Source organism: Terrapene carolina, unplaced genomic scaffold (assembly GCF_002925995.2).
Source record: "Terrapene carolina triunguis isolate 2854851 unplaced genomic scaffold, T_m_triunguis-2.0 Scaffold96, whole genome shotgun sequence".
In the NCBI taxonomy this organism is placed as follows: Eukaryota; Metazoa; Chordata; order Testudines; family Emydidae; genus Terrapene; species Terrapene triunguis.
In genome coordinates this window covers 53,866,679-53,892,227 of record NW_020664447.1, presented here as the reverse complement: position 1 = coordinate 53,892,227, position 25,549 = coordinate 53,866,679, and the positions used below count along the sequence as shown (strand labels likewise).

Sequence of the window (25,549 nt, the reverse complement as noted above, 5' to 3'; positions counted from 1 at the left end):
TTCAGAGTCAGGTGAGCATTACCTCATCGCAGTCCCAAACTGACCAAAGGAAGGGGGGTGACTCACTCAAGAGTCCCACAGATCCTTTGTTGTTGCCTAGGCCAGTTCCTTTGTTCCTATGAGGCTGGGCTGGGTTCGTCCCATACATGCCCTCATGAGGTGTGAACTGCCCCTCTGTTTTTGGAGAGTTTTTGCCTGGGCTTGCTTTAAGCCATGAGGATACAATTTCAGCCTCATAACTATATACATGAAATTATAATCTATAACATTACTGTAACAACAATTACTATAACATCACTATAACAACAATGCTCAGTGCATCATGAGCCTTCCGAAGACACCCAACATGACAAACTTTGCATTGGATACCACAGAATAATTTTATAAGGATGAACATGGGGGTGCAGGGTGTTCCCATGAGGTACAGAACGTAACAATAGTGTTCTCTTTACATTGTTTAAAGGTTTAAAGAAAATTCCATGATGTATATCTGATGCCTGCATTCTTGATCAGTGTATCAGATATTTGGGCTCTCTATATATTTTTCACTGTCATTCTGATCAAGAATATAGAGAGAACTTTATGGAAGCGTTGAAAAAGCCAGTGCCAGGTAATTTGGTTGCCTGGCCTCCGTTTTTGTATTCAGAAGCAACCTCAACAATCTTTTAAAGATCTGGGATATTTATTTTAAAAAAATTTTTTGGTTTCATTTTGAAAAATCTGCTTTTCATGAGCTTGGATTTACTTGCTTCCTTTTTTGTTCTTCTCCGCCATGTCAATCCTCATTTTTGTGAGCTTCAAATACAGTCTCAGGGCTCTAGAAACTCAGTCCATGTTGTCACACTGGGCTTGCCAATATTCAAACAATTTGGCAATCACACATAAAAACTTCTCTCACTATATTCAGATGGATAGCACTCATGGGAATAACTCGTGAAAGCTGTATCTGTAGTCTGTGCATGCCGAACTTCTAAAAAGCATGGTAAATTTAATCTTCTTGGTTTTGTTTCATCTATGATGATAATGATAGTATTCTCTGCCCCATGCCCTTTAGGGATATCTATCTATAATTTGTATTTTCTTGATAATTATGTACCCCGCATTGTGGATGGGTCTGAAGGGGTTATAGGTCATGGTCCATGACTTTTTATTTCTTTCTTTAAGCACAGCTCTATTGGTGCCTTTTCCTCCGCCTCCTTCCAGTTGGAATTAAGAGTTTTGTCTGATTTTGTTCAAGAGATGTAGGCTAAATTTCTAATGTTGCTAAGGAAGATGCCCCTAGGCATAGGCCACAGAGGCCTAGAAGAAAGGACTGAGACCTTAAATTTGACTCACTATTCCATAGGAAGCCAGACAGAGGACAGGTTTGATGTGTGACCACAGTAGTCTTTTTTAGCAAACAGTTGATGTGCTCACGGTAGCTCTGCTAGCAAAATGAGTATTCCTCTTTAGTAAATATCTAAGCACATGCTTAAATCCATCTCTCTTCAGCAAAGCACTTAAGCACAGGGGGACTTATGGTATGTCTACACAGCAAAGAAAAACCTGCGGCTGGCCTATGCTGACCGACTTGGGTTCGGGCTGCTGGGTTGTTTCATTGCTGTGTAGGTTTGGGGGCTAAGGATGGAACCTGGGCTCTAGGACCCTGTAAGGTGGGAGCATCCCAGAGCTCAGGCTCCAGCCCGAGCCTGGAATTCTACACAGCAATGAAAAAGCTCTGTAACCCGAGCTCTGGCATAGGCCAGCCACAGGTTTTTCTTTCCTGTGTAGACACACCCTCAGTGACCCAAGAGGCAAAATATCATGCAAGATGTTTGGTGTCTCTACAAAAGTCAGGGGGAAGAAAACTGAGCAAAGCAACAAAAAGAAAATGTCACATGGAATTGCCTTCATTGAACTGAGAGCATATACTGAAGATGCAAGACTGAATGAAGATGGCTTCAGTCTTTGAACGAGCAGACCTCATGAGGCTCTATACAGCTAGACTAGAACAGCTGGGGGTGACACTGGTTGGGCGCATTCACAGCACTGAACTAAAATCCAGTATCCTTTCACACATTCCAGATCTCCAAGCACACAAAGGAAGACATGAAGTGATCCTTGCCTTCAACCAGGATATTGAACGTGGCCTCCAAAAAGAAAGCAAGGAAGACTGTGACGAAGCAGCACCTTACCAGTCCCAAAACAGAAAACATTATCTGAACGGACGTTTCAAATGAAAACAATTTACTGGATCATTTGACCCCAGATGCCAAGCAAATCTGTGCCTGATTCACTAGTGGCACTGATGCCCATGATATTGGATGGGCCAAACGTTAACAACTCAGCCAGAACAAGTTTCCATTCAACCATCTACCCTTATTTTTGCACAATTGTTGCAGTACAACAGCAATGTCTGTTGCCATGAAGAAATAGTTTCTCAACAAAGCTTGAGAAACTCCTTTACTAGTATATGTTGGTTTGATGCTTTATGCACAGACATGAAAAGTGACCTAGTAGATACCTTCTTTAAACTTGGATTGTCCATTTCCTATTACAGAGTGTTAGCCATCTCTACCTACATGGGAAACAGTACATGCCAACACTTGGAGGATAAGAATGTAGTCTGTCCTCTAAAGCTTTGGGATGGTCTGTTCACTTCTGCAGCCATAAACAACACAAACCATAATCCCAGCTCCACCACGGCAACAGACTCCTTTCACAGAACCAGGATATCAATTTTTCAGCATGCCAGTACTCAAGTGGAGGGGTTTGTCCATGCAATTCCCACCCTGGACTGCGACACTACAGCACCACTGAAGACGACTATATCCTCACTTCCGGAGTCTTACACAATTGTCCCACCACTGATCTTGAAGAAAACCAATGCTTCCATTTCTGCCACAAATAATGAAATCAAGACTGACTGCCAACTGATTGCCCAAGCCCTACAAGAAGAATGCCAGCGGCTTGAACAAGTAAGGCAATCAGCAAGTCTTGATACCTTCAACAGAGATCAAGACATTTCCTGGGCAGCTTACTAGGCCAGCAAGCAGCCAGTGGCAGACTTCATCCCAGACATTCACTGCACTTCTTCCCATCTCCTTCCCAGAGGACTCCAAGTCTGTGGCACTAATTCATCACACCATGGATGTGAAAAGGAATGCTGTACACCACCTAAACCTATGCCAAGTGTCAGTGATCACTATGGATCACCCTCTTGTCACCATAACCAAACAAACAGACATAGTGGATCTGGCCTGCAGGATACGGAGAGGACAAATCTGTCATTATGCTGGGTGGTCTTCATCTGGAAATGGCAAGTCTAAAGTTGACTGGAGACTGGCTTAGATAGTGGATGGATGGAAGCCCTTGTTCAGGCCAAAGTGGCCTCCCCAGGAAAGGCTGAGTCCTTGAAAGTGTCTCATGTCACACATACTAGTTATGCCCACCAAATAACTGCCAGCAGTTTGTACATCTTTCTCCAAAACGCAAACACAGTATACCCAAAATCTCATGGGAGATGAGGCCCCCACAGTGTATGATAAATGATGTGACAAGTGAAAACTAGAAAACTCACTGTTCCACTTCTGGGAAATCACACTTCCTCTGGAGCTTCCTGTATTGACCTATGTGCTGTCAATCCACCAGGCAAACTTTGCTCTCTATATTGATTGCCTTGGAAAGCTGTCACCTTGGTTCCTCGCACTAGCTCATACTAATTAAGCTCATTAGGTGCCTGTTCAACCCCAAGACTTGGTAAGCCTTCACACAGTGCATCCACGCAGCTAGACAGTTCCTAAATGGGAACTTCACTGTTTATGAGACACAGAACGTTTTCTCTGCAATAGCACTTGACCAAGGGACCCCTGGAAGGCATTGGAAGACGCAATCCCTGCTTTCATGGGTTTGTCTGATGTACCATAGTCTACAGATGGTGGAACAATGTCTCTATTAGAGTGTTTTGTTGTGCTTCTGTACGACAGGACAATTGGCACAAACAGTGCTGGTGAGACCCATAAGACTATGGAATCCCTCCCACAGCTACTTTAGTTCAATACATTAGGCAAACCTCAAACCAAGCAGGACATTCCTGGGGTCATGCCTTGATACCTGCTCCTGAGCGCCCTCACCCAAGGAACGAGGATGGGTTCAGGGCACTGATGGATGGACAACCATCCCAGAAGCAAGTGATTATTGTCATGATCTCCTAAGATATGGCTGCAAAATGGGGTGCCAGGCAAGGTATCAAGGCAGCACCAGGTTGCACGGCCCTGTGCCACTGCAGTGAGGAATGAGATGTTTCAATAAATTGAAGACTGACAGACTTTCTTGTTTCTTAGTTTGTTTTAGGCTGCATGTTTATGTAAGCTGTCTTTTCAATCTTTTTGAGACAGCAATATTCTGTTATGTATAGATCAATCTAAAATATCGCTATAAAAAAAATGTAACTTTCCATTCATGAACAGAAACTTGTAAGCTTATTGTGTTATTTTTCTATATAATTAATATTTTAGTAAATACTCCCTGGTGACGTGCTACAGAGTGTATTAATTCTTAATATTTTTGTATAAATCTCAAGCTATCACAATTCATTACTTTAGTTTTTAGAACACTTAAGACAATAGGCATATATAAATATCCAAAAATAAAAACCCACCGGAATAGTTTAATACCATAAGCAGTTAGTATCAGAAAAAAAATCAATAAAAATAATGCATTCAGAATTTAAAATGGCTGACAGAGCCAATATGGCATGAGTTGGCTATGGCCCCATAGCAGAAAATCTCTATTAGGTCATGCCCTAAGATTCTGCTAAATTTCATGCTTTTATCATAAAACCCAGAATTTTCAAAAATCTGATTTTGTAAACCTAGCAGAATTCTAGTACATTTTGCATCTGTTTTATTTTATGCAAATAAGGCTTGACACATTCACATCTGTTTCATTTGGAGGAAGAGAAGAGAAACACTTTTGCACCCTGTTCCCACAACAGCAGTAGCAGCACAAGCACAAGTATGGAATCTGAGGAAGCAGGCCAGGAAATGTTTGCTGTAAATATGTTTTCACTGTGTTGGGTTTTTTTAACCTCAAAAATAACTAAAATACATTTACAGCGAATTTTTCCAGTTCAATAATATGTTGGCTCATGTTCTTGTTTTCTCCTGGCTTTCCTATTTCTTTTATGATTGTTTATTCCTTTCACACACTGTAATCCCTTTACACATTGGCTGCTTCTGCTACCCAGTAAAACAACAAGAATCCATGTAAATCCTACTACTTGCATTAAGTAAGGAACGAAAGAATAGAAAACAGAGAGAGAAAGAATCAAGCGTATGTCCATTCATCCATATTCAGCAGAATAAGAGCCTACAAGAACACTTGTGCCAGGGGAGACACTGAATTCAGCTGAAGGTAGGAATATTCTGACTTCCTGGCTCCTTTCTTTCACCTTTGAGGTAGCAGTACATCCTCAAAGCTATGCTTAGTTCTAGACTGCAAGAAATGTAATTATTTCCCTTGTCATATCTACATACTGATTAGGAATGGTTTGGCCAGTTCTTTGTGGGCAGATAAGACCTTTCAAAGCCATTATTAGCATTTTAATGTTAGTGAAAGGCAGTTTTCTAAAGATATAAACATCAGGACCTGATCCAAAGCCCAATAAAATCAATATCAAGGCTCCTACTGATTTCAGTGGGCTTTGGATTAGACTCTAGAGATGTGATACTCAATTAGATCTACCGATGGGCCAATTTGAGAATTTTATGACAAGAGGTGAGCCATTTGTACAGAAGGCTGACAAAATTTAAAAAAATAAAAAATTTAAAAAATATTGTTCATTGTCAATAAAGACTTTAATTGCAATGTAAGTATTAGTGTTTCTATCTTTTAACAAAGTTTATATAAATCAACGTTATTACCTGTGTTTGTGTTAATCTCGAATAGGAGAGGTGACATCGATGACCTCTGGCAAGCTTTGTAAGAGGTCAAGGCAAGGCGTACGCACTGGTGAAGATGCTAATCTGCCAGGCAATTGCAGTGTTGGTTTTTTATAATATTCATTGTAGAAAACCCAGATTTGCAGAGGTACATTGATCTGAATGTTAAAAAATAGATGGCTAGATCCTGGCTATTTTGAAACTGGTCAGCATATTGAGTCCAGAATTCAAAGTCCCACTTCTCTGAATTTTGCCTTCAAAATATCTGAGTTCTGGAGCCTTAAAATTTCTAATTGAAAGGCACCTTCATAAACTGAATCAAGCATAAATGTCATAAATTAAAATTACCCAGCAAACATTGTTGTGCTGCGACAGGTCACTGTATTCACTAAAATATCATGTAAAAGAGCTTTAAAAAGATGATGTTGCAAGCAAGAAGTTGAGTGTAGGTAGTTCACTAATCTCATCACAATACCCATTGCTTTTTTCAAATCCCCAGACAACTGATTGCACAGGACAGTCTGGTGAATGATGCAGTGAAGTGTATTTAATGACGAGAGTAATGCTGCCAAACGTGAAGCAAAGCCCTTCACTTTCCCTGTCAGAGCGGGACCTTGGTCTGTAACAAGCAAGTTTACTTTCTGCAGATCTAAACCTTTTTTTTTTCTTCTTCCAAAAAAGCCTTTTACCCTTTTCAAAAATGATCTCTCCTATGGTGTAGGTTTCTAATAGTATTAAGCACAACCAATTCTTCTTTGAAAATATCATCATCATAAAATCTAACAAACAACATTAACTAGGCAGTGTTACTTAAATCACTTGATTTGTCCACTGCAACAGACATGTTTGGCATTTTTTTTAATTGAAAACAGTGCTGACAAACAATCCTCTTAAAATATCTCCAATCTTCGCACTGCCATGGAATCAGACAGGGGAACTTGCTTCACACGGTTCACAATGTCATCTTTGTTTTTATCTCTGGCAAAAAGCTCCTCCAGCATTTCCAACGTGCATGCCTTTACAAGCTCAGGATCCAGGAAAAGCTTTTTCTTTTTTCCTAGTACCAACATTATTTGAAGAGAAGCAGCTGTTGCTTTTTCCTGTACAGTCGCTGATGTTGTGAGAATGACATTTGAAGTGTGTGATATGAACATTTCAGGTTTTCAATTTTGTCATGTCCTGCAACACTGACAGGAGGATAGGCCACATTGAAGTTATTGTGCTTTGATTCAAAGTGGCACCTCACGTTGATGACCTTAGACAGACAGACACAGAGGTTTTGCATTTAAATGAAATGGCATAATAAAAAGAGAATCCACTGTCCAGTTTGGGTTAAAAGCTCTGTTTTCCCTGTCAACTTTGCGATGGTTACTCCCACTCGCATTCATTTTTGGGTCCATTTCCATCACTAATGAAAAAATGGATGGCATCCTAGCTCAATTTTAGCCAATGCTATCACGAAAATCCAGTAAGTAGTGCTTAATTTGTTCAGAAGCTTGCTGGAGCTGAGCCCCGGCACCTCTTTCATTATAAATTAAGCACTGCCAGTAAGTTATTTAGTAAGGAATTCATAGGCAAGTGATAGGCAGCATATCACTGTTCATGAATTTAATTATAAACACTTTTTAAGGTGAGCTGGCGGGCCACAGAGGAAGTCTTGGCAGGCCACATTTGGCTCACGGGCTGCCTATTGAGTATCACTGCTTTAGAGGAACTAAGCTTGTTGGTCCTCTGGGGTAGGTCTACACAAGGATAAAAGACCCGCAGCACGGCCACAGCTGGCCCAGGTCAGCTGACTCGGGCTCCCAGGACTCAAGCTATGCAACCTACCCTCCACCCTCACAGGGTCCCAGAACTTGGGCTCCAACCCAAGTCCAAATGCCTGCACAGCAATTTTTCATCCTGGAGCCTAAGTCAGCGGACCCAAGACAGCAACTGTTTTTTTATCCCTGTGTAGACATAATCCATCTTTCTGAGACTAAGGATAACAATTTTAATATCATAGTTAATATAAATAAAAAACGGTTATTAACCTTCCGTAACTGCTGTTCTTCGAGATGTGTTGCTCATATCCATTCCACATTAGGTGTGAGCGCGCCACATGCACCGTTGCCAAAGAGTTTTCCCTTAGTGGACCTAAGGCTCTAGCACCCTCTGTGCCACGTGCTCATGCACTGGTATGAGGGGTGCCGCCGGTCACACACCCTCTCAGTTGCTTCTTGATGGTCAACTCCGAAAGAGGGGTACAGAGGTGAGTCATGGAATGGACATGAGCAACACATCTCGAAGAACAACAGTTATGGAAGGTTGGTAACTGTTTTTTCTTCTTCGAGTGCTTGCTCATGTCCATTCCACATTAGGTGACTCACAAGTAGTACCTCAGGAGGTGGCCTCGGAGTTCATGAACATGCTGACTGCAACACTGCTCTGCCAAACTTGGCGTCATCCCGAGCCTGTTGGGTGATGGCGTCTGTCTGCTCTGAGAATAATGAGGAGCCTTCAAAGGGGAGGTCCTGGATGGATTGCTGGACCTCCTGAGGAAGTCCCAAGGATTGGAGACAAGAGCATCATCTCATGGTGACAGCAAAGGCCATTGTCCTGGCTGCCACATTGGCTGCATCCAGAGCAGCATGAAGAGAGGTCCTAGCCACATTCTTACCCTCCTCCAAGAGGACAGAAAATTCCTGCCTTGAGTCCTGTGGCAGAGTCCTTAAATTTTGCTAAGGAGTCCCATAGATTGCAGTTGTATCTCCCCAGTAAGGCTTTCTGGTTAGAGATACGCAGCTGTAGGCTACCCATTGAATAAGCTTTCCTCCCAAACCAGTGCAGTTTTTTTGCATCCTTTTGTTTGAGAGGTAGTCAGGGCCGCTGCAATTAAGTTTCGCACCCTAGGCGAAACTTCCACCTTGCGTCCATCCCGTCCCCCCCAGCCCTGCGGCAGCTCCCCGCCCGCCCCGCCCCCCCGCGGCAGCTTCCCCTGCCCCGGGGAGCCATGCGGCAGCTCCCCACCCCAACTCACCTCTCCTCCACCTCCTCCCCGAGCACGCCGCCCCCGCTCTAATTCTCCTCCCCTCCCAGGTTTGCTGCGCCAAACAGCTGATTGGCGCTGCAAGCCTGGGAGGCGGGAGAAGTGGAGCGGCGACCGCGTGCTCGCGGGGGGGTGGGGGGCGCGTAGGAAAGCTGTAAAAAAAAATTGGGGGCACCGCTTTTTGGCGCCCCCAAATCTTGGCGCCCTAGGCAACCGCCTAGTTTGCCTTAATGTTAGCACCGGCCCTGGGGGGTAGTACTTATCTGGCCCCGCCTGTCCCTCTTGTTGGCTGCTGACACAACAAGGGATCCTGGGGGAGGGTGGGAATACAAGTACTCATACCCACTTGCTGACACAGAATATTTCTTTTCTTCCCTCTTTGAGGTGGGGGGCAGACAAGGAGTTTGCCACAGGGTCTTGACTGGACCCATTACAGCCTCATTAATGGCTAAAGCCACTTTGGAGGGAACTGCTGCAGCCAGAATGTCAATAAGGCTGTGGGATGATTCCTTAAGCTCCTCAATCTCCAGCCCCAGGTTAGCTGCTATCCGCTTCAGAACATCCTGATGGGCCCTGAAAGCGTCCTGCGGAAGCGAGCTACTCAGCCCCAAGATGGCCTCATCTCAGGAGGAGGAAGAGAAGGAGGAGGCGTCTTGCACCAGAAGAGGGACTCCTTTCTCTTCCTCAGCCACAATGACATCCACGGGAGCCACATCCTGAACATCAGTATCGGTAAAGGAGTCATGGTCCGGTGCCGAGTGGGAAGAGACGGTAGCCTGCCTCTCAAAAACCACTGAGTATGATGGATGGGAGGGAGAACCCGGTACCAGGGGAAAACCCCCAGGGTTCCTGTATAGCCACTGCATAGGCCACTGACCTGTTGGCCAGGTGCTGGCGGGGGACCTTCACAAAGGTCCGGTGGTGCATAAGCTGCGCACCGGTGGTGGCCCTTAGGCTGAACGTAGGGTTCCCCTTTGGACTCAGAAGAAGAGTCCTCCCTCAGTGACCACAGTGGAGCAGTAACCTTCTCTGCCTCTATTTGGTGCTGGGAGTCCAGGGACCGATGGAGGACCGGAGATGGTCGTGACAGGAGCGGCTTGCCCCTAGAAAGTCTGGGGGGCTTGGTGCAGGGAAGGAGCTCGAAGCTCCATGCTCCTTCCTACTCAAGGACATCATAGCCAGTGGCTGTCCCATCAGAGTCAGGGGAACCGGGAGTGAAAGTAAGTCTCTGGCTACTGCAAAGCCCTCCAGGGTTGATGGAACCACTAGACTGCTGGTGCCACAGTGCCTTATGGGTGTTGGCGGAGGGTTCCGTAGCAGACTCACTCTGAGTGGAGTCAACAGTGCCCCTGTAGAACTGGAGGTGGAGGAGTTGGAGGAATGGCCCAATGCAGCTCGCACTCTGCTGCTTTCCCCATGCTTGTCCTTCTTCTGCATCAGCAAGTGCCCTGTGTTGGTGCGTTGCTTTTTGTGCTTCTTCCATGGCACTGGAGATAGTGAACGGTGCTAGAAAGAGCACAGTACTGGAGGAGTGTTTCGTACTGAGGTCAAAGTGCTTGGTGCAAAATCAGAGTGGGTTGGCTCTGAGGCTGGTCTGAGACCGACTTCCATTAGGATAGGCTTCAGTCTTATTTCTCTATCTTTTTTGTGTGAGGTCTAAAGTCCCAACAAATCTGGCACTTACCCTCACATGAGTTACTCCCAAGCACTTCACTCACAGGCCTAGATCTGCTGCAAGAGGCACAAGGTTTGAAGCCCAGGGACTGGGGCATGCCCAGGCCCTGGGGCGAAGAGTCCCTCAATGATAGGGACTATCTATTTACACTAATGCTAACTACAATATCTATATACACTAAAACTATACTTAAACTAACAAACTATGAATCAGAGTCTACTGAGAAGAAGCCTTGCCGAAGCAAGAAGGGTCATTCCAGCAACCATCACGGGAGGTAAGAAGGGTCTGAGAGGGTGCCTGGCCAGCGGCGCCCCTTATACCGGCGCAAGAGCCAGCCCCACGAATACCACCGAGGGAAAAATCTCTGGCAACAGTGCACGTGGCAGACACACACCTAATGTGGAATGGACATGAGCAAGCACTCGAAGCAGAACCACAGATAAATTAAGTAAACAATTCTTTGTAACAGCTACCTTTAAGTAATGAGCAGATTGTCTCTTTTACTGACCTCAGGATAGACAACGGCCTTACAGACCCTAATGATAAAATTAAGTACTCCGGTTTACTTCCCCTCCACCTCCCCACCTACTTTATATAAAGATTCACTAATGACTCCCAAAAAACTTTGGCATTCTAAACAATGCTATATATGTCTTATTTTCCGTGGGTCATTTGTACATGTGCACGAAAAACCAGGTGCAGCCTGCAGGCTTTTGGCAAATTCTCATGGCAGCCCTCACTGCTGCAAAGTTTGTGCACGACTGACTTGGGGTACTGAACATGATACACCTATATGAAGTATTTAATACACAATCTCAACTTTTCTGAAAAAAGCACAAATATATGTAAATGAACAAACCTATGTGCAGCAAAGACTTGTCTGTAGTGTTCCATTTTTATACTTCAGTTTGGATAAAAAACAATAAAAAGGCACCTCACATCACTAAAGCTGCTACTGTTTTACTGTTCTAAAGAAAAGTACCATCTTAGACACAAAGAAGTTTTGTGGATGACACAAAGTTGGGAGGTATTGCCAATTCGGAGAAGGATCGGGATATCCTGCAGGGAGACTTGGAGGACCTTGTAAACTGGAGTAATAGTAATAGGATGAAATTTAACAGTGAGAAGTGTAAGGTGATGCATTTAGGGATGACAAATAAGAATTTTAGTTATAAGCTGGGGACGCATCGGTTGGAAGTAACGGAGGAGGAGAAGGACCTCGGAGTCCTGGTTGATCGCAGGATGACTATGAGTCGGCAATGTGACGTGGCCGTGAAAAAAGCTAATGCGGTCTTGGGATGCATTAGGCGAGGTATTTCTAGTAGGGATAAGGAGGTGCTGCTTCCGTTATACAAGGCACTGGTGAGACCTCATTTGGAGTACTGTGTGCAGTTCTGGTCTCCCATGTTTAAAAAGGATGAACTCAAACTGGAACGGGTACAGAGAAGGGCCACTAGGATGATCCGAGGAATGGAAAACCTGTCGTATGAAAGGAGACTCAAGGAGCTCGGTTTGTTTACCCTAACCAAAAGGAGGCTGAGGGAGGATATGATTGCTCTCTTTAAATATATCAGAGGGATAAATACCAGGGAGGGAGAGGAATTATTTCAGCTTAGTACTAATGTGGACACGAGAACAAATGGATATAAACTGGCCGTCGGGAAGTTTAGGCTTGAAATTAGACGACGGTTTCTAACCGTCAGAGGAGTGAAGTTCTGGAACAGCCTTCCGAGGGAAACGGTGGGGGCGAAAGACCTCTCTGGCTTTAAGATTAAGCTTGATAAATTTATGGAGGGGATGGTTTGATGAGATAACATGATTTTAGTCAATAAGTTAATAACTATAGCGTGCCATCGCTGATAGTTAGTATCAATGGTCAATGTGGGTCTGGCTGGAGAATCTTGCCCGCATGCTCGGGGTTCTGCTGATCGCCATATTTGAGGTCGGGAAGGAATTTTCCTCCAGGGTAGATTGGCAGAGGTCCTGGAGGTTTTTCGCCTTCCTCCGCAGCATGGGGCAGGGGTCGCTTGCTGGAGGATTCTCTGCGACTTGAAGTCTTTAAATCATGATTTGGGGACTTCAACAGCTGAGTCAAGGGAGAGAATTATTCCAGGAGTGGGTGGGTCAGCTTTTGTGGCCTGCATCATGCAGATCAGACTAGATGATCATAATGGTCCCTTCTGACCTTAAAGTCTATAAGTCTATATAAGTAAGTTAAGACAGCAAAACTTTCATCTGGGCTGACAATTTCTATATCAAGTTTCAGCACAAGACAATTCAAAACAGGCAAGTCAAATTCTGGAAAAATAAAAAAGTCAGGGTTTATTATGGAAATGCTGGCAGAGCTTTCATTATAATGATACTTGGTGAGACTATTATATTTTAGAATTGTATATAGCACAGCAAGTATGAGGACTAAGTAAAATGTAAAAAAGTCTCTGTAGTTTATAACATAAAGGGAGCTCTATGTGGTTCTATAAAATCTGACCGAAATAAAATGTGATTTGATAGGAAAAGAAACTCAGTGCTGTGGAGGAAGAATAGTCTGGAGATCTGCGTCCTGTTATTACACCAACTCTGCCTCAGTTTTACCATCTATAAAATGGAGAAAGTACATGCACGTTATGTGGCTGAAGTCAAGCTTACAAAACAAACACTTTGAGATCCTCTAAAACTAATGGAAGATGCTGCAGAGACGCAAACTATTATAATGAGAAGCAGAACTGAACAGAATGCAACATTAAGAAATCAGCACTTGGCAATATATACTTAAGATCAAAAATAGAAAAAAGTTATATCTTAAAGTATGAAAAATATTAACTTAGTTACGTCTCTCTGACCACCTTACCTCTTTCAGCACTGCCCCACCTTTCCCCTGAATTTTTCTGTCAACCTAGCCATTGCCACGCAGGGAATTGGATTACCTAGGTTGACAGAAAAACCTCTTTGTGACACTGGTAGACTAGGTGACAGTTCATGCCAAGGCCCCTAGGCCTCATTGAACACTCATAAATGCATAGCTGGAAACGAGTCTGGCTCACCTGCATGGTAGCATTATCGAAACAGATATTAGAGTTATAACAATGTGTTTACTGTTTAGACTTTATGGAAGGCTTGTAGGATGCTGCATGTATCAATCCTACTTATAATAGCTGTGTCCCATGTTATAAGGTAATGTTTAAATGTTTGCTCTGTAACTATAAAAATGTTTGTTAAGACTGTAAATTCCCCCCAGTCATGGGAGAAGCCTTACCAAGTGTGCAATATTAGTTCACTCCAAGAGGTGTTATCTCCTGCCCAGGAAGGACTACTGAATCCAAATGGGCCATTGTGGAACAAAGACTTTGCTGATTGCTCCCCCCACCCAACCATGAAAAGGTGATATGCAGGCACTCTAATCCGATCAGCTTGGATTCTGAGGCGAGAGGGGATAAAAATCCCTGACAAGAATAACCTCGATCTTTTATGCCGTCTGGACTTTGAGGGGCAAGCATTCCTAAACATAAGCAAGAGATCCCCATGCTTCTTGGCATGGGTCAGCCTTAAAGGACATAGAGAGCTGTTTATTACAGAAGCTTATATTAGCTTTTTAAATCTAAGACTGTAACTCATTTGTGTAAGTTTCCTGTTTTAACCTTGTAAATAGCTCTTATTTCTTTCTTAGTTAATAAATCTTTAGTTAGTTTATTACAGAATTGGCTACAGGTGTTGTCTTTGTGTTGAGATCTGAGTACAACTGACCAGGGGTAAGTGTCTGGTCCTTTGGGACTGGGAGTAAACTGAATATTGGGATGATTTTTGGATTGAAGTGACCACCTATCACATAGACCTGGGTGGCAAGATAGACTGGAACGCCCATGGGACTGTCTGTGACTCCACTGTAAGACTGTTACGGTGTGTCTACACAGCAACTAGACACCTGCAGCTGGCCCATGCCAGCTGACTTGGGCTCACAGATCTCAGGCTGCAGGGCTGTTTCACTGCTGTGTAGACTTCTGGGCTCAGGCTAGAGCCCGGGCTCTAGCACCCTGCGAAGGTCACAGAGCTCACGCTGAGCCAGGAAGTCTGCACAGCAAGGAAGCAGCCCTATAGCCCGAGCTCCGCAAACCCAAGTTGGTTGGCATGGGCCAGCTGTGGGTTTTTATGTGCTGTGGAGACATACCCTCATAGTGCTTTAGGAGTTCTCACTTGTTACTGGGTGGTGAAATCTAATTATGGAACATACAAACAGTTTGGCGTTTCTGCCTTGAGGTTGGCACTCATGGTCGTGAGCCATTCCAAACAGCATGACACCCTACCATCCATGTAGGAAGCATCTGCACTACAGTGCTAGAGCAGCATAGCTGCAGCACTGCAGCTGTACCACTATAGCCCCCGTAGCGTAGATATGGCTTTAGCTTGCTGCCCTTTGTCTTTTTCTCCAGATTTACTTATTCCTTTATACACTACTTGAACCTCTCTTTTAAAATATTATAATTTGTAAGATTTGTTCTCCATGGGTGACTCATTTTTATTTATTTTAACCTTCATTTCTCCTTTCCGTCATCTTAATATTCTCTATTTGTCCCAATTTAGATTGTAAAATTTTCAGGGCAGGGACTGTATTTTTAATCTGTGTAAGAGACCATTAAGGGGTAGTAGTAGTAGTAGTAGTAGTAGTAGTAGTAATAAGAATCATTAGATTATATAAATAATTTGCATTACATGCTCTAGGACCCTACAATACAAAACGTACTATGGACTCCAGAAAATACATAAGAACAGACATACTGAGTCAGACCAAAAGGTCCATCTAACCCAGCATCCTGCTTCCGACAGTGGCCAATGCCAGGTGCCCCAGAGGGAATGAACTGAACTGGTAATCATCAAGTGATCCATCCCATCATCCATTCCCAGCTTCTGGCAAACAGAGGCTAGGGACACCATCCCTATCCATCCTGGCTAATAACCATTGATGGCCCTATCCTCCATGAACTTATCTAGACTTTTTTGAACCCTGTTATAGTCTTGGCCTTCACAACATCCTCTGGCAAGGAGTTCCATGGGTAGACTGTGCGTTGTGTGAAAAAATACTTCCTTTTGTTTGTTTTAAACCTGCTGCCTATTAATTTCAGTTGGTGACCCCTAGTTCTTGTGTTATGAGAAGGAGTAAATAACACTTCCTTATTTACTTTCTCCACACCAGTCATGATTTTATAGACCTCTATCATATCTCCCCGCTTAATTCTCTCTTTTCCAAGCTGAAAAGTCCCAGTCTTATTAATCTCTCCTCATATGGCACCCATTCCAAACCCCTAGTCAGTTTTGTTGCCCCTTTTCTGAAACTTTTGCAACTCCAATATACTTTTTTTGAAATGGGGCAACCACATCTGCATGCAGTATTCAAGATGAGGGCATACCATGGATTTATATAGAGGCAATCTAGCCCTTTCTTAATGATTCCTAACATTCTGTTCACTTTTTTGACTGTCGCTGCACATTGAGTGGATGTTTTCAGAGAACTATATACAATGACTCCAAGATCTCTTTCTTGAGTGGTAACAGCCAATTTAGACCCCATCTTTTTATATGTATAGAATGCTATATTGCAGTTTGGCAGTGTTTTGGGAAAACAGTTCACACCTTTTCATGTCCATCTTGCCATCAAGTACAATTCATATAACAAAACTGATATTTTCCCACCCTCTTATCTTTAACATAGCGTTAGAATGAGTCTAGCAAGTCAGGCAGTCTTTCTGCTAGATGTCACACACCCATATAACTAATTTAAAATTCTGTACTTTTTGTGTGGCTCAAATTTAGCAACCCACTAAGCATCTGACTGTCAGATATTATCTTTTTCACTTCTCTATTTTTTATTATTATTTTTTTTAAATAAAAACACACACATACACCCAAGCAGGTCATCTTATGTTAACACAACTATTTGCATCTCTTGCATGTAATATATATATTAGAGACGGACCCAAACAACAAAGTTCAGATCTGGATTTAAACTTCTTCAATGTCACAAATTTCATTTGGCCCTTCTCCTCTTTTCATAATAATACAATTAAAGGCTTGGTAATACGACTATTAGTAACTTTAATGTTGTACAAGTGTGATGGCACTGAAGAATTTTGAAGGGCCTATTATATATATTACTTGTACAGTCCTGGAAAAGGGTAGGAATGAACTTAGCATTTCACTTGATGCTATGACAAAACTGAAAGCAATGGATGCTTTAGTAACTAGAATCTAAGTTATGACTAACCAAAAATATTGCATGACTACTGTTAGGTTAATGGAATGCACTGTAACAGCAATATTTTGATCATCTCTCAACAAAACAATGACTGGTATTTATGTAAAAACAGACTTGAAATAATGTTATAACAGCAGAATGTCAACATGAATAGTAATTTGATAGGCAAAGGTCTGTTGCTTACTATACTGGAGCTTGCTTTGCTTTATTTTTTCCCCTACAATAAGAAACCATTGCTACTATAGCTATTACATTTCACAGTTATGTTGACTTGTTTATTTCTCAATATTTTTGTAAAGCACTGTCATGGGGTAGGTACAGGTCACAAAAGGTGAGAAGAAGGGAAAAAACTGTATAGCAGACAGTTAGGTCCCTCGTTCATGACCCTATCAAATGTGGTAGTACAGCCTAGTGGCCAGTGTCAATAAAGCAGCCCTTCCTCCCAGAGCAGCGGGGCCCAATGGCCAGAGTCAATAAGCGCCCTTCCACCGGGACAGCGTGGCCTACTGGCTGGAGTCAATAGAATAGTCCACCCCTGTGGAATTGTGTGGCCTATTGGCCAGATGGGGAAGTGGGGTGCCACTTACGGGGGTGTGGTGCCCAGGGTAGCGGGACTCGGAGGAGCAGGGAGGGCCCGAGTCCCAGCCCAGGGCCCTGGTGGTGGTGAGGGTGCTCACCACCAAATCAGCAGGGAGGCTCCTGAAGCACACTGACGGGTTCCCCAGCTCACTCCCCTGGGCTTCTTCCTACTCTTTCTCCCTCAGCAATGCTCCACGGTTCCCCCAGGTCTCTGAGGTCCTCGAGTGGCATAGCTCCTGCCAGCGCGGTCTCTTCTCTGGGCTCATCAGGCAGCCCAAAGTCCATTTAGAACTCTGCGTGCCGTAGGAAGCTCCCCAGAGAGAGCCTGCAGTCTGCGTCCTCCCCTTTCAGCAGCCTGCCCACACTGAGTTGGGCTGCTTCCTTTTATACTCTGCCTCCAGGCTGACCATGCCCAGTAGAGTTGGAGGGGTGGGCCTTCCTCAGCCTGCAAAGCAGAGTTAACCTTTTCGGAGCTGGTGCAGGGTAGGTACACCCCGTCACAAGCACTTTGTTACAATTTGTTCTGTAACAGTGGTTCCTAAACTTTTTTCTGTCAAGGCCACCTTTGGCATCTGACTAAATGTCCCGGACCCCTTTCATTTCCGGTACCACCAGAATGCTCCCATCAGCAAGGGAATGTCCCCGCCAGCATAACCTCTCATGCACCATGCATGAGAGATCACACTGTGCAGAGGACATTTTGAGAACAAAATGTAGTCCTCCATACAGCAAAAGTGCCGGAACACTGTTCTGGCGTTGGCTCAAAGGATGGACCCTCACATAACCCACGGTGGACCCCTTGGGGTCTGGGAATCACTGTTCTATAAAATTATATTTATATAAATAAAAGTCTGGCATTACTGAGGAGTATTACAAATAAATTCACTAATAATAATAATAATATTTATTTTATTATGATAGCACCTAGGAGCCCCAGTCATGGTCCAGGATCCCACTGTGCTAGGCACTGTACAAACACCAGAAAGATAGTCCCTACCCCAAAAATCTTACAATCTAATGAAGAAAGAAGAGACATCAGAAAGATGCAGACAAACAGGAATGCTTGGTAATTGGCTACTCTGAACCGTGGCATGGCAGAGGAGTAGCTTTTTCATCCCATAAGGCCCAGTCATTTTTGTTCTTTATCAGATTGTGTAGAACGGAACCAATGTTATCTGTTACATTCACGGACTGCCTCCAGTACTTTTGTCCACCTGTTTACATAGAAGCGGTACAGTAGTTGGGGTTTGTCACACCCAATATGCAGGAGCTAGAAGAAGATCATTGATGGTCAGGGTAAATTTTGCCCTGAGGAGATGTGTGAAGGATGTCCAACAAAGAGTGTTGGGTCTCCTGTATCTCCTCCAATGCAATATGTAGAGTCTCTCTCCTAGGCGCCTCATAAGGTGCTGAAAGGCCTTGAATCAGCTCCATAAGAAGATGGGGGGAGCCATGACAGCCTCATCTGATGAAGAGGAAGATTTGTGGGAAGGCTCCTTTACTCAGGTGGCTCTTTCGCCCCTGTAATGTCTGCTGTGTAGAAAGACTAGAGGGCGGCAGTTGTGACTCTTGACCTGCCCTCTTATGAGATGGACCCTGTAGAACTGGTCACCATAAGTGGCCCAGGGGTTTCAATAACCTCACTTCGGTGGGTTGTAAGGGAAAGGGGTAGGACCCCAATATTGTCCTTGTCCTGCTAAATGTTTTGTCATCAGAATGTACCCTGAGTGAAGGAGATTGAAAAGGGGTACCCTGTTTGGACACATCTGAATCTGAGGAAGACTCTTCTACTGTGTCAGCTGGTGGGGGGAGGAGGGAGAGAAGGGAAATGGTACTGGTACCAGTGGAAGAGAGTCAGTAGTAGGAGCGAAAAGGGATCCTGTAATTGTATAGGTACCAGAAGCTGTTGATAAGAAGCTACTGGATGGTGTCGAGTTGATACTGTCCAGAAATATATCTGTGAACCCTCAAAGCATTTATTAGGGACTGGAGGCCATGACGGTACCAGACAGCAAGACATCATTGAAGTTGGTAGCAGAGGGTAACTAGGTTCCAGCAGGTGAGAGGGTAGCGGTGGGGAGTGTCTCTTGGTACCCCTCAGTAACAGTGACTCAGGCTCTTCCAGAGAGGGCACATGGGTCAAAAGACTGTCCAGTACCAGGGACTCTGGGTAGGAAACCCTGGCAGTCAGAATATCTAGTGGTACCAGAGACAGTACTGAAGTACAATTGGTAAGTCCTTCATGTGAGATTGCTGGAGGCTGTAACAACAATGATTTAGGCCTAGCTCTGGAGTCCTTGCAGACACACAATCTGATGCCAATGTAGGAATCACTTTAGATAGTTTACCAGATGATTTCTCAGTACATGGCATGGTCTTCTTAGTCAGTACCATGGTCTCAGTACTTGAGAGGACAGGAGCCTCAGCTGCACCTATAAGGAAGACCTGAGACCCAGATCCTGAGACCCAGATCAAGGGAGTGACTTTCCCTTATTCCATTCTGGGGAAGGGGCCTTCTCCTCTTTGCTAATCGTTGTAGAGAGACAATCATTGGAGCTCTCCAAGGATCTGATGTACAGGGGTCTGACTCGGATCCCATGAGTCTCAGCAAGCACTCCATTAACAGAAGTCTGAGCCTGTCCTACCTGAATTTCTTAGATTTGCTCTAAAATCCTGAGCAGATCTTACATTTGGAAGGGATGGGAGACTCCTTGAGAAGCGAAGGCAGCTTGAATGTACACCACTGCGGGGGAAAGACCTACGGGCAGGTCTGGTAGGATCACGGGCATAACCTGCACTTGAGGCAACGGTTCAAATTTCTGAATCAAAAAAAAAAAAAGAAAGGGGGAACCCTCCTTTTCAAAAGCACAAATTGTGCTAAACCAAAAGTAAAGGAAGAAAAAATTCTAAGAAAATACAGCAGGGGTAGGCAACCTATGGCACATGTGCCAAAGGCGGCACGTGAGCTGATTTTCAGTGGCACTCACACTGCCCGGGTCCTGGCCTCCGGTCCAGGGGGCTCTGCATTTTAATTTAATTTTAAATGAGGCTTCTTAAACATTTTTAAAACCTTATTTACTTTACATACAACAATAGTTTATTTATATATTATAGACTTATAGAAAGAGACCTTCTCAAAACATTAAAATGTATTACTGGCACGCGAAACCTTAAATCAGAGTGAATAAATGAAGACTCGGGCACACCACTTCTGAAAGGTTGCCGACCCCTGAAATACAGAAATTTTAGTGAGAGGTGTAGCAAGCCACGGGCTAGCTAGAGGACACCATAATGCTCTGTCTCAAGCTGCTGGCAGCTGAGACAGAACTGGAGTGGTGGCAGGTCATTCTCTCCCTATATGCCCTCATACCAGAGTATGAGGGCATCTACGGCACAGGCATAGACTCACAGACACTGCTGATGAAAAATCTCTGACCCTGAGTGCACAGTTGCGCACACATCTTGACCTCTTGATGTGGTACACCCATAGAGACAATACTCTAAGAACAAAGGATTTTCTACACAGCAGCACCATCCTGACAGATAGAACTGCTGCTTCTCAGCCTGGGCATATGGCAAAAGGAGAGAGACACTGTATTTCAGGGTACATCTACACCACATGTGGGAGCATGCTTCCCAGAACGAGCAGGCAAACACACATGCTAGCTCTGCTCAAGCTAACATAATAAAAATAGCAGCATGGCTCCAGCAGTACAGGTAGCAGCTCAGGTTAGCCAGCTGTAGTATAGACATAGTGTAAGACCATCGTCATATGTAAGCAAGACCAGCTAGAAAGAAAAACATCAGAAATGTGACATGGATAGTCTGAAATACTGAGAAACTTTGGACTCTCTCAGAAGTGGCGAGACCAGACTGCAGGAGTGGGGATGTTACAGAGGTTCTGTTATTTTGCAAAGAGCTGTAAGTCTCTGGTACATTTTCAGAGGAAAATGACTGTGATTAAGGAATTTCTTTGTTAACCCTGTGTTCCTTAGTTTGCTGTCAAGTTGTCCCTGAGTGATCACAGCCTAGGCGGGGCCATGAGGGAGAGTGTTTAAACAACTTTGGGGGTGGACCTTTGGAAGTCAGGGTCTGGGGTGGCTGAACTGTGAAGTCCCAGGTCCCCAGGTCAGGCTCAGAGAAGAGGTCTGCACCTGGGAGTGTGCCTTACAGACATAGAGCTCAAAATAGTGACTAGAAACTGCCCAGACTCAGTTGGCTTGGAAGCACCTGGGGCCCTGTAATTAGATCCACTTGCAACATACAGGTGACATTACAGTGGGATACTGGGCCAGGTTGTAACACAGATCACATTGTTCTGTTCTTGGTTCTGTTACATACTATGTATGAGACCCTATCTGTGTGTCTCCTATTTAAAATGGGTTTAACATTAGTTTCCCTACCTCAAAGTGTTGTTGTGAGGGTTGATGTTTACAAAGAATTTTGGAATGTGAGAGTGTAAGATGCTATACACAGTAAGTGCTAAGTATTATTAGGTTTCTCCAAATAACAAAATCTATTTTACAAAAATAAGAATTGCATATCCGTGAACCTTAGAGGGTCCAAAAAAATGGGGGGGGGGGGAAGAGACAGAAGGTGATTAAGTACCATCAATACTGTTGTCCAGCTTCATCAACACATGATGAATTTGCACCCTAGACCGTTTGATGCCTCGCTGCAATTTCTGAAGCACTGAACAGGTCCTAGAGAACAAGTTTATTTGTATATAAAAAAAGAAATAAGAGCTTGTTAAACGTACTTAATGGTGCAAAGCTATACACCGGAATGCATAAGTAGGTTTTATACTCTGAAACTGATAAAGAATATTAAACAGTATTACCTATTTTTAATGGGAAACCCTATGAACTTTTTCTGCTTTATGCCATAAACTGCATTAGCAGTCTCAGAGCTAGCTGACTTAATTATCTCAGAAACTTTACTTAATATTTTATCTCCTTGTCTGAATGTCTGGGAGCTCCTTAAACTCAATATATTATACTATAAACCTCGATTAAGAGAGTAATTTGGATTGTTTATCTGTAGCTGAAGGGGGAAAATGAGCTATTTCTTGAGGACCTGCTTTAAACTACCAAGAGATTAATTGTGAATATAAACTACTAGAAGAATTTTGATCTCCTGCAAAGGATCAAACCTCAGACTAAAAAATAATCCTGTTGAACAACAGTTAATGGCTGGAACTGATCAGTGGCAGATTAAGAGAATTCAGGTCCTAGAGGGAGAGATTTAAGAGCCCCTAAACATCACAATATAATTTCCAATGTATGATGGAACACTACTATATTTAATAATAATATGGAATGTCGGGTTCCTCTCTAATTTAGGTGCCCTGACCACAGCTCTATCAGCCCTACAGTTAAACTGTTCTCAAGACTGACTAGTAATTATGTGAGTAGGAAAATGTATAACCTTTTAAATGTATTAAAATAGCATGTGTCAAGGTGGATAATTTACTAAAAACTACCTGTGCACTGGAATCTACTGATGCTTCCTGTGATCTATGAGTTTCTTACTTCCTGGAAAGGAAGTCAACAATTTCTTTTTATGGAGGATTAATGGGTGCCTAGTCCATACACACACAAAAATTCTTGCCAAAAAACAAAAACCACTAGCAGTTTAAACCTGCTTCATTCAAAAGCGAAATTCCACTGTCAGGGAAATCCCTAATGCCCCCATAGTCAGGGAACTATGTCTGATTCCTACTGAAGGATCTGCCGGACTGCAACTGCTTCTTTAGTTGCTAGGTAACAACCAACTCATTATATGCCATTATCAGCACCCTGGAAAAGGAAACTGGCATCTGCTTCCCATTTGGAGATACCAGTGATTGAAATAATAGCAATGCTCTGACTGCCAAAAATCCTTGGTCTCCCAGGGACTGGTTTGTGAATCAAGCAGGTGCTGACTTGAGCATCATCTCTGAAGTTTGAGGTTATGTCGCTTTTGTGATCTTGACCAACACAACATGCCAGGGGGATGGAGTTGCCGGTCCCAGTCATTGACATATTATTAATGCAGAAAAATATCCTCCCCCTAAATTATGGCTTATCTGATTGGTGAGATGTTAACCACAAAGACCTATTGTGAAGCCTGTACTAGAAACAGAAGGGAAATCAACAGCACTAGGATGGGAACAGGCTGGGAATGAAATGATTTGGAGGAACTTGCTGAGGTCAAGCAGAACTCTTGCAGTCGCCTAGCTGTATTTTTTAAATCCCTGAAATAGATGTCAACAGTGAGCAATGTGGGCCACTATGCAAAAGTCTAAACATGTAGCCTTAATGCATTTCTTTTAGTTCATTAGTACATCACAGTTCCATTCATACTGAGAAGGGAAAATAGGTCTGTCAAGAAACAAAAAAGCCACCCAGCTTCTGAATGCCAAAACCAGAAAATGAATACATTAACTAATGATGTATTTGCATCACACAGAGACAAGAGCTAATGATTTTCATATAGTATACACATGAGCACCCTATCAAAACACTCTGGGTGGTAGGTAAATAAACCAATATGTAAAGAAAGTAGGTCCTAAAGACATGCATGGTTCCTTGTATTCATATTCAAAATATCTACATCTGATTTAGTCAAATCTGAAAACAACACAAAAAGAATAAGGAAAGATATAAACAGTGGAGATGAATACTTTAAGCATGCATGGCCCCTAGCACAGCCTTGTCTGAGGAGCATATTGAAATGCAGAAAGTTTTACTTTTCATCTTTCCTAATGCTTAGGTTCAATTCTCTAACCCTCGATGGGGTTGAAAGCCCACCATAGTTAAGTAGAAGATACCCATTTTTAAATTCTTCAATAAATAAACTCAATGTATAGGAACCAAAATGAAGGGAATACCCAGAGATTTTAATTCTTAACACAAATAAAGTCTCAGCTCCTAACATCCATTCAAGAAAATTATGAGCAGTGCCACTGACGACACTGATGTCATTAGGACTACTCACAAGCTTAAAGTTAGGCATATGTTTAAGTATCTGACTGAAGCAGCGTCATGCTGAACGCTGCTCCTACACTGGACTATTGTTCACAAGTGTCCATTTCCACATTAGTGATATGCTTATTTTATTTATGCACATTCCTTGTCATTGGTGTATTAATCCTGCAACTTTCAACTGGACATAAAGTAATAGATTTTCTAACAGTTAAGCACAACTCCCACCAAGTTTCAATGGGAGTTAAGTGCCATTTGAGTCTTTGAAATTTCCCCTGAAGTGACTGATATTAAGAGGAAAATAAATTACTATAAAGCATATTTTCCCTTTTGCTCAGACGCTTATGAATAACCGTACCTAAAAGGAAGTGCAAAACACTAAATCATGGAAAACACACATTTGACACATTGTTAATGTGCAAAACACATTCAAACATTGCACACTAAGGGCATTTCTTTCAATAATTGCTCAACTTAGAGTTCAGCCTTCAATAGGGGTGCTTTTTTCTATCAAGCAAACAACATTTTAGGTAATGCCTTACCTGCCTCAACAATTTCTCTATAGCTGACATTACCATGAGTCCTCTCCACACAACTGGTGCAGTCTCTTCTACCAAGAAACCCATTGACATACTGAAACAGTAAAGCAAAAATTTATCTTTCAAACATGATTCAAAACAAAATTATCTGAAATAAATCTATAAAGTAGCTTGATTTAAAATAAAACATATGCTCACCATGCAATGCCATAGTTCTTAAGGGGTCTCATTAAGTTTTCTAAAATAGAAACAAAATTATTTGATTTTTTTAAAAACTAAGCAATTACTTTATATTCATAAATACATACTTCCTCATCTATTCTTACTGAGGTAGTTTTTCACCCAAATCAGCAGTAGGAGTTACCTCAGTGCCTTCTGTATTTTATCCATCTAGTCACATTTTCAAAGTAGCATTCTGCATGATGGTGAGTTTTCAGGCCCATCCCTTTCTTAGGAACTTAGGCCAGGTCTACACTACAAACTTACATCAGTATAACAGCATCGCTCACAGGTGTGAAAAATCCACACTTCTGATCAACCTACCTAACTCCCGGCGTAGATAGCGCTATATTGACGGGGGAGCTTGTCCCATTGACAT

At 43.1% G+C, this 25,549-nt stretch overlaps 1 protein-coding gene across 4 annotated transcripts in view; it reads right to left on the bottom strand.

Annotated features, from left to right (window-relative positions):
* NUBPL (nucleotide binding protein like) overlaps window positions 1-25,549 on the bottom strand; it is a 151,866-nt gene that overhangs the window by 85,700 nt on the left and 40,617 nt on the right. For all 4 annotated transcript variants that reach the window (XM_024196031.3, XM_029911527.1, XM_024196034.3 and 1 more), the window contains 2 exons: window positions 25,150-25,189; window positions 24,955-25,045 (listed from right to left, as the gene is read on the bottom strand). In XM_024196031.3, coding sequence (XP_024051799.2) covers window positions 24,955-25,045; window positions 25,150-25,189 — 131 coding nt within the window. The remainder of the gene's footprint in view (window positions 1-24,954; window positions 25,046-25,149; window positions 25,190-25,549) is intronic.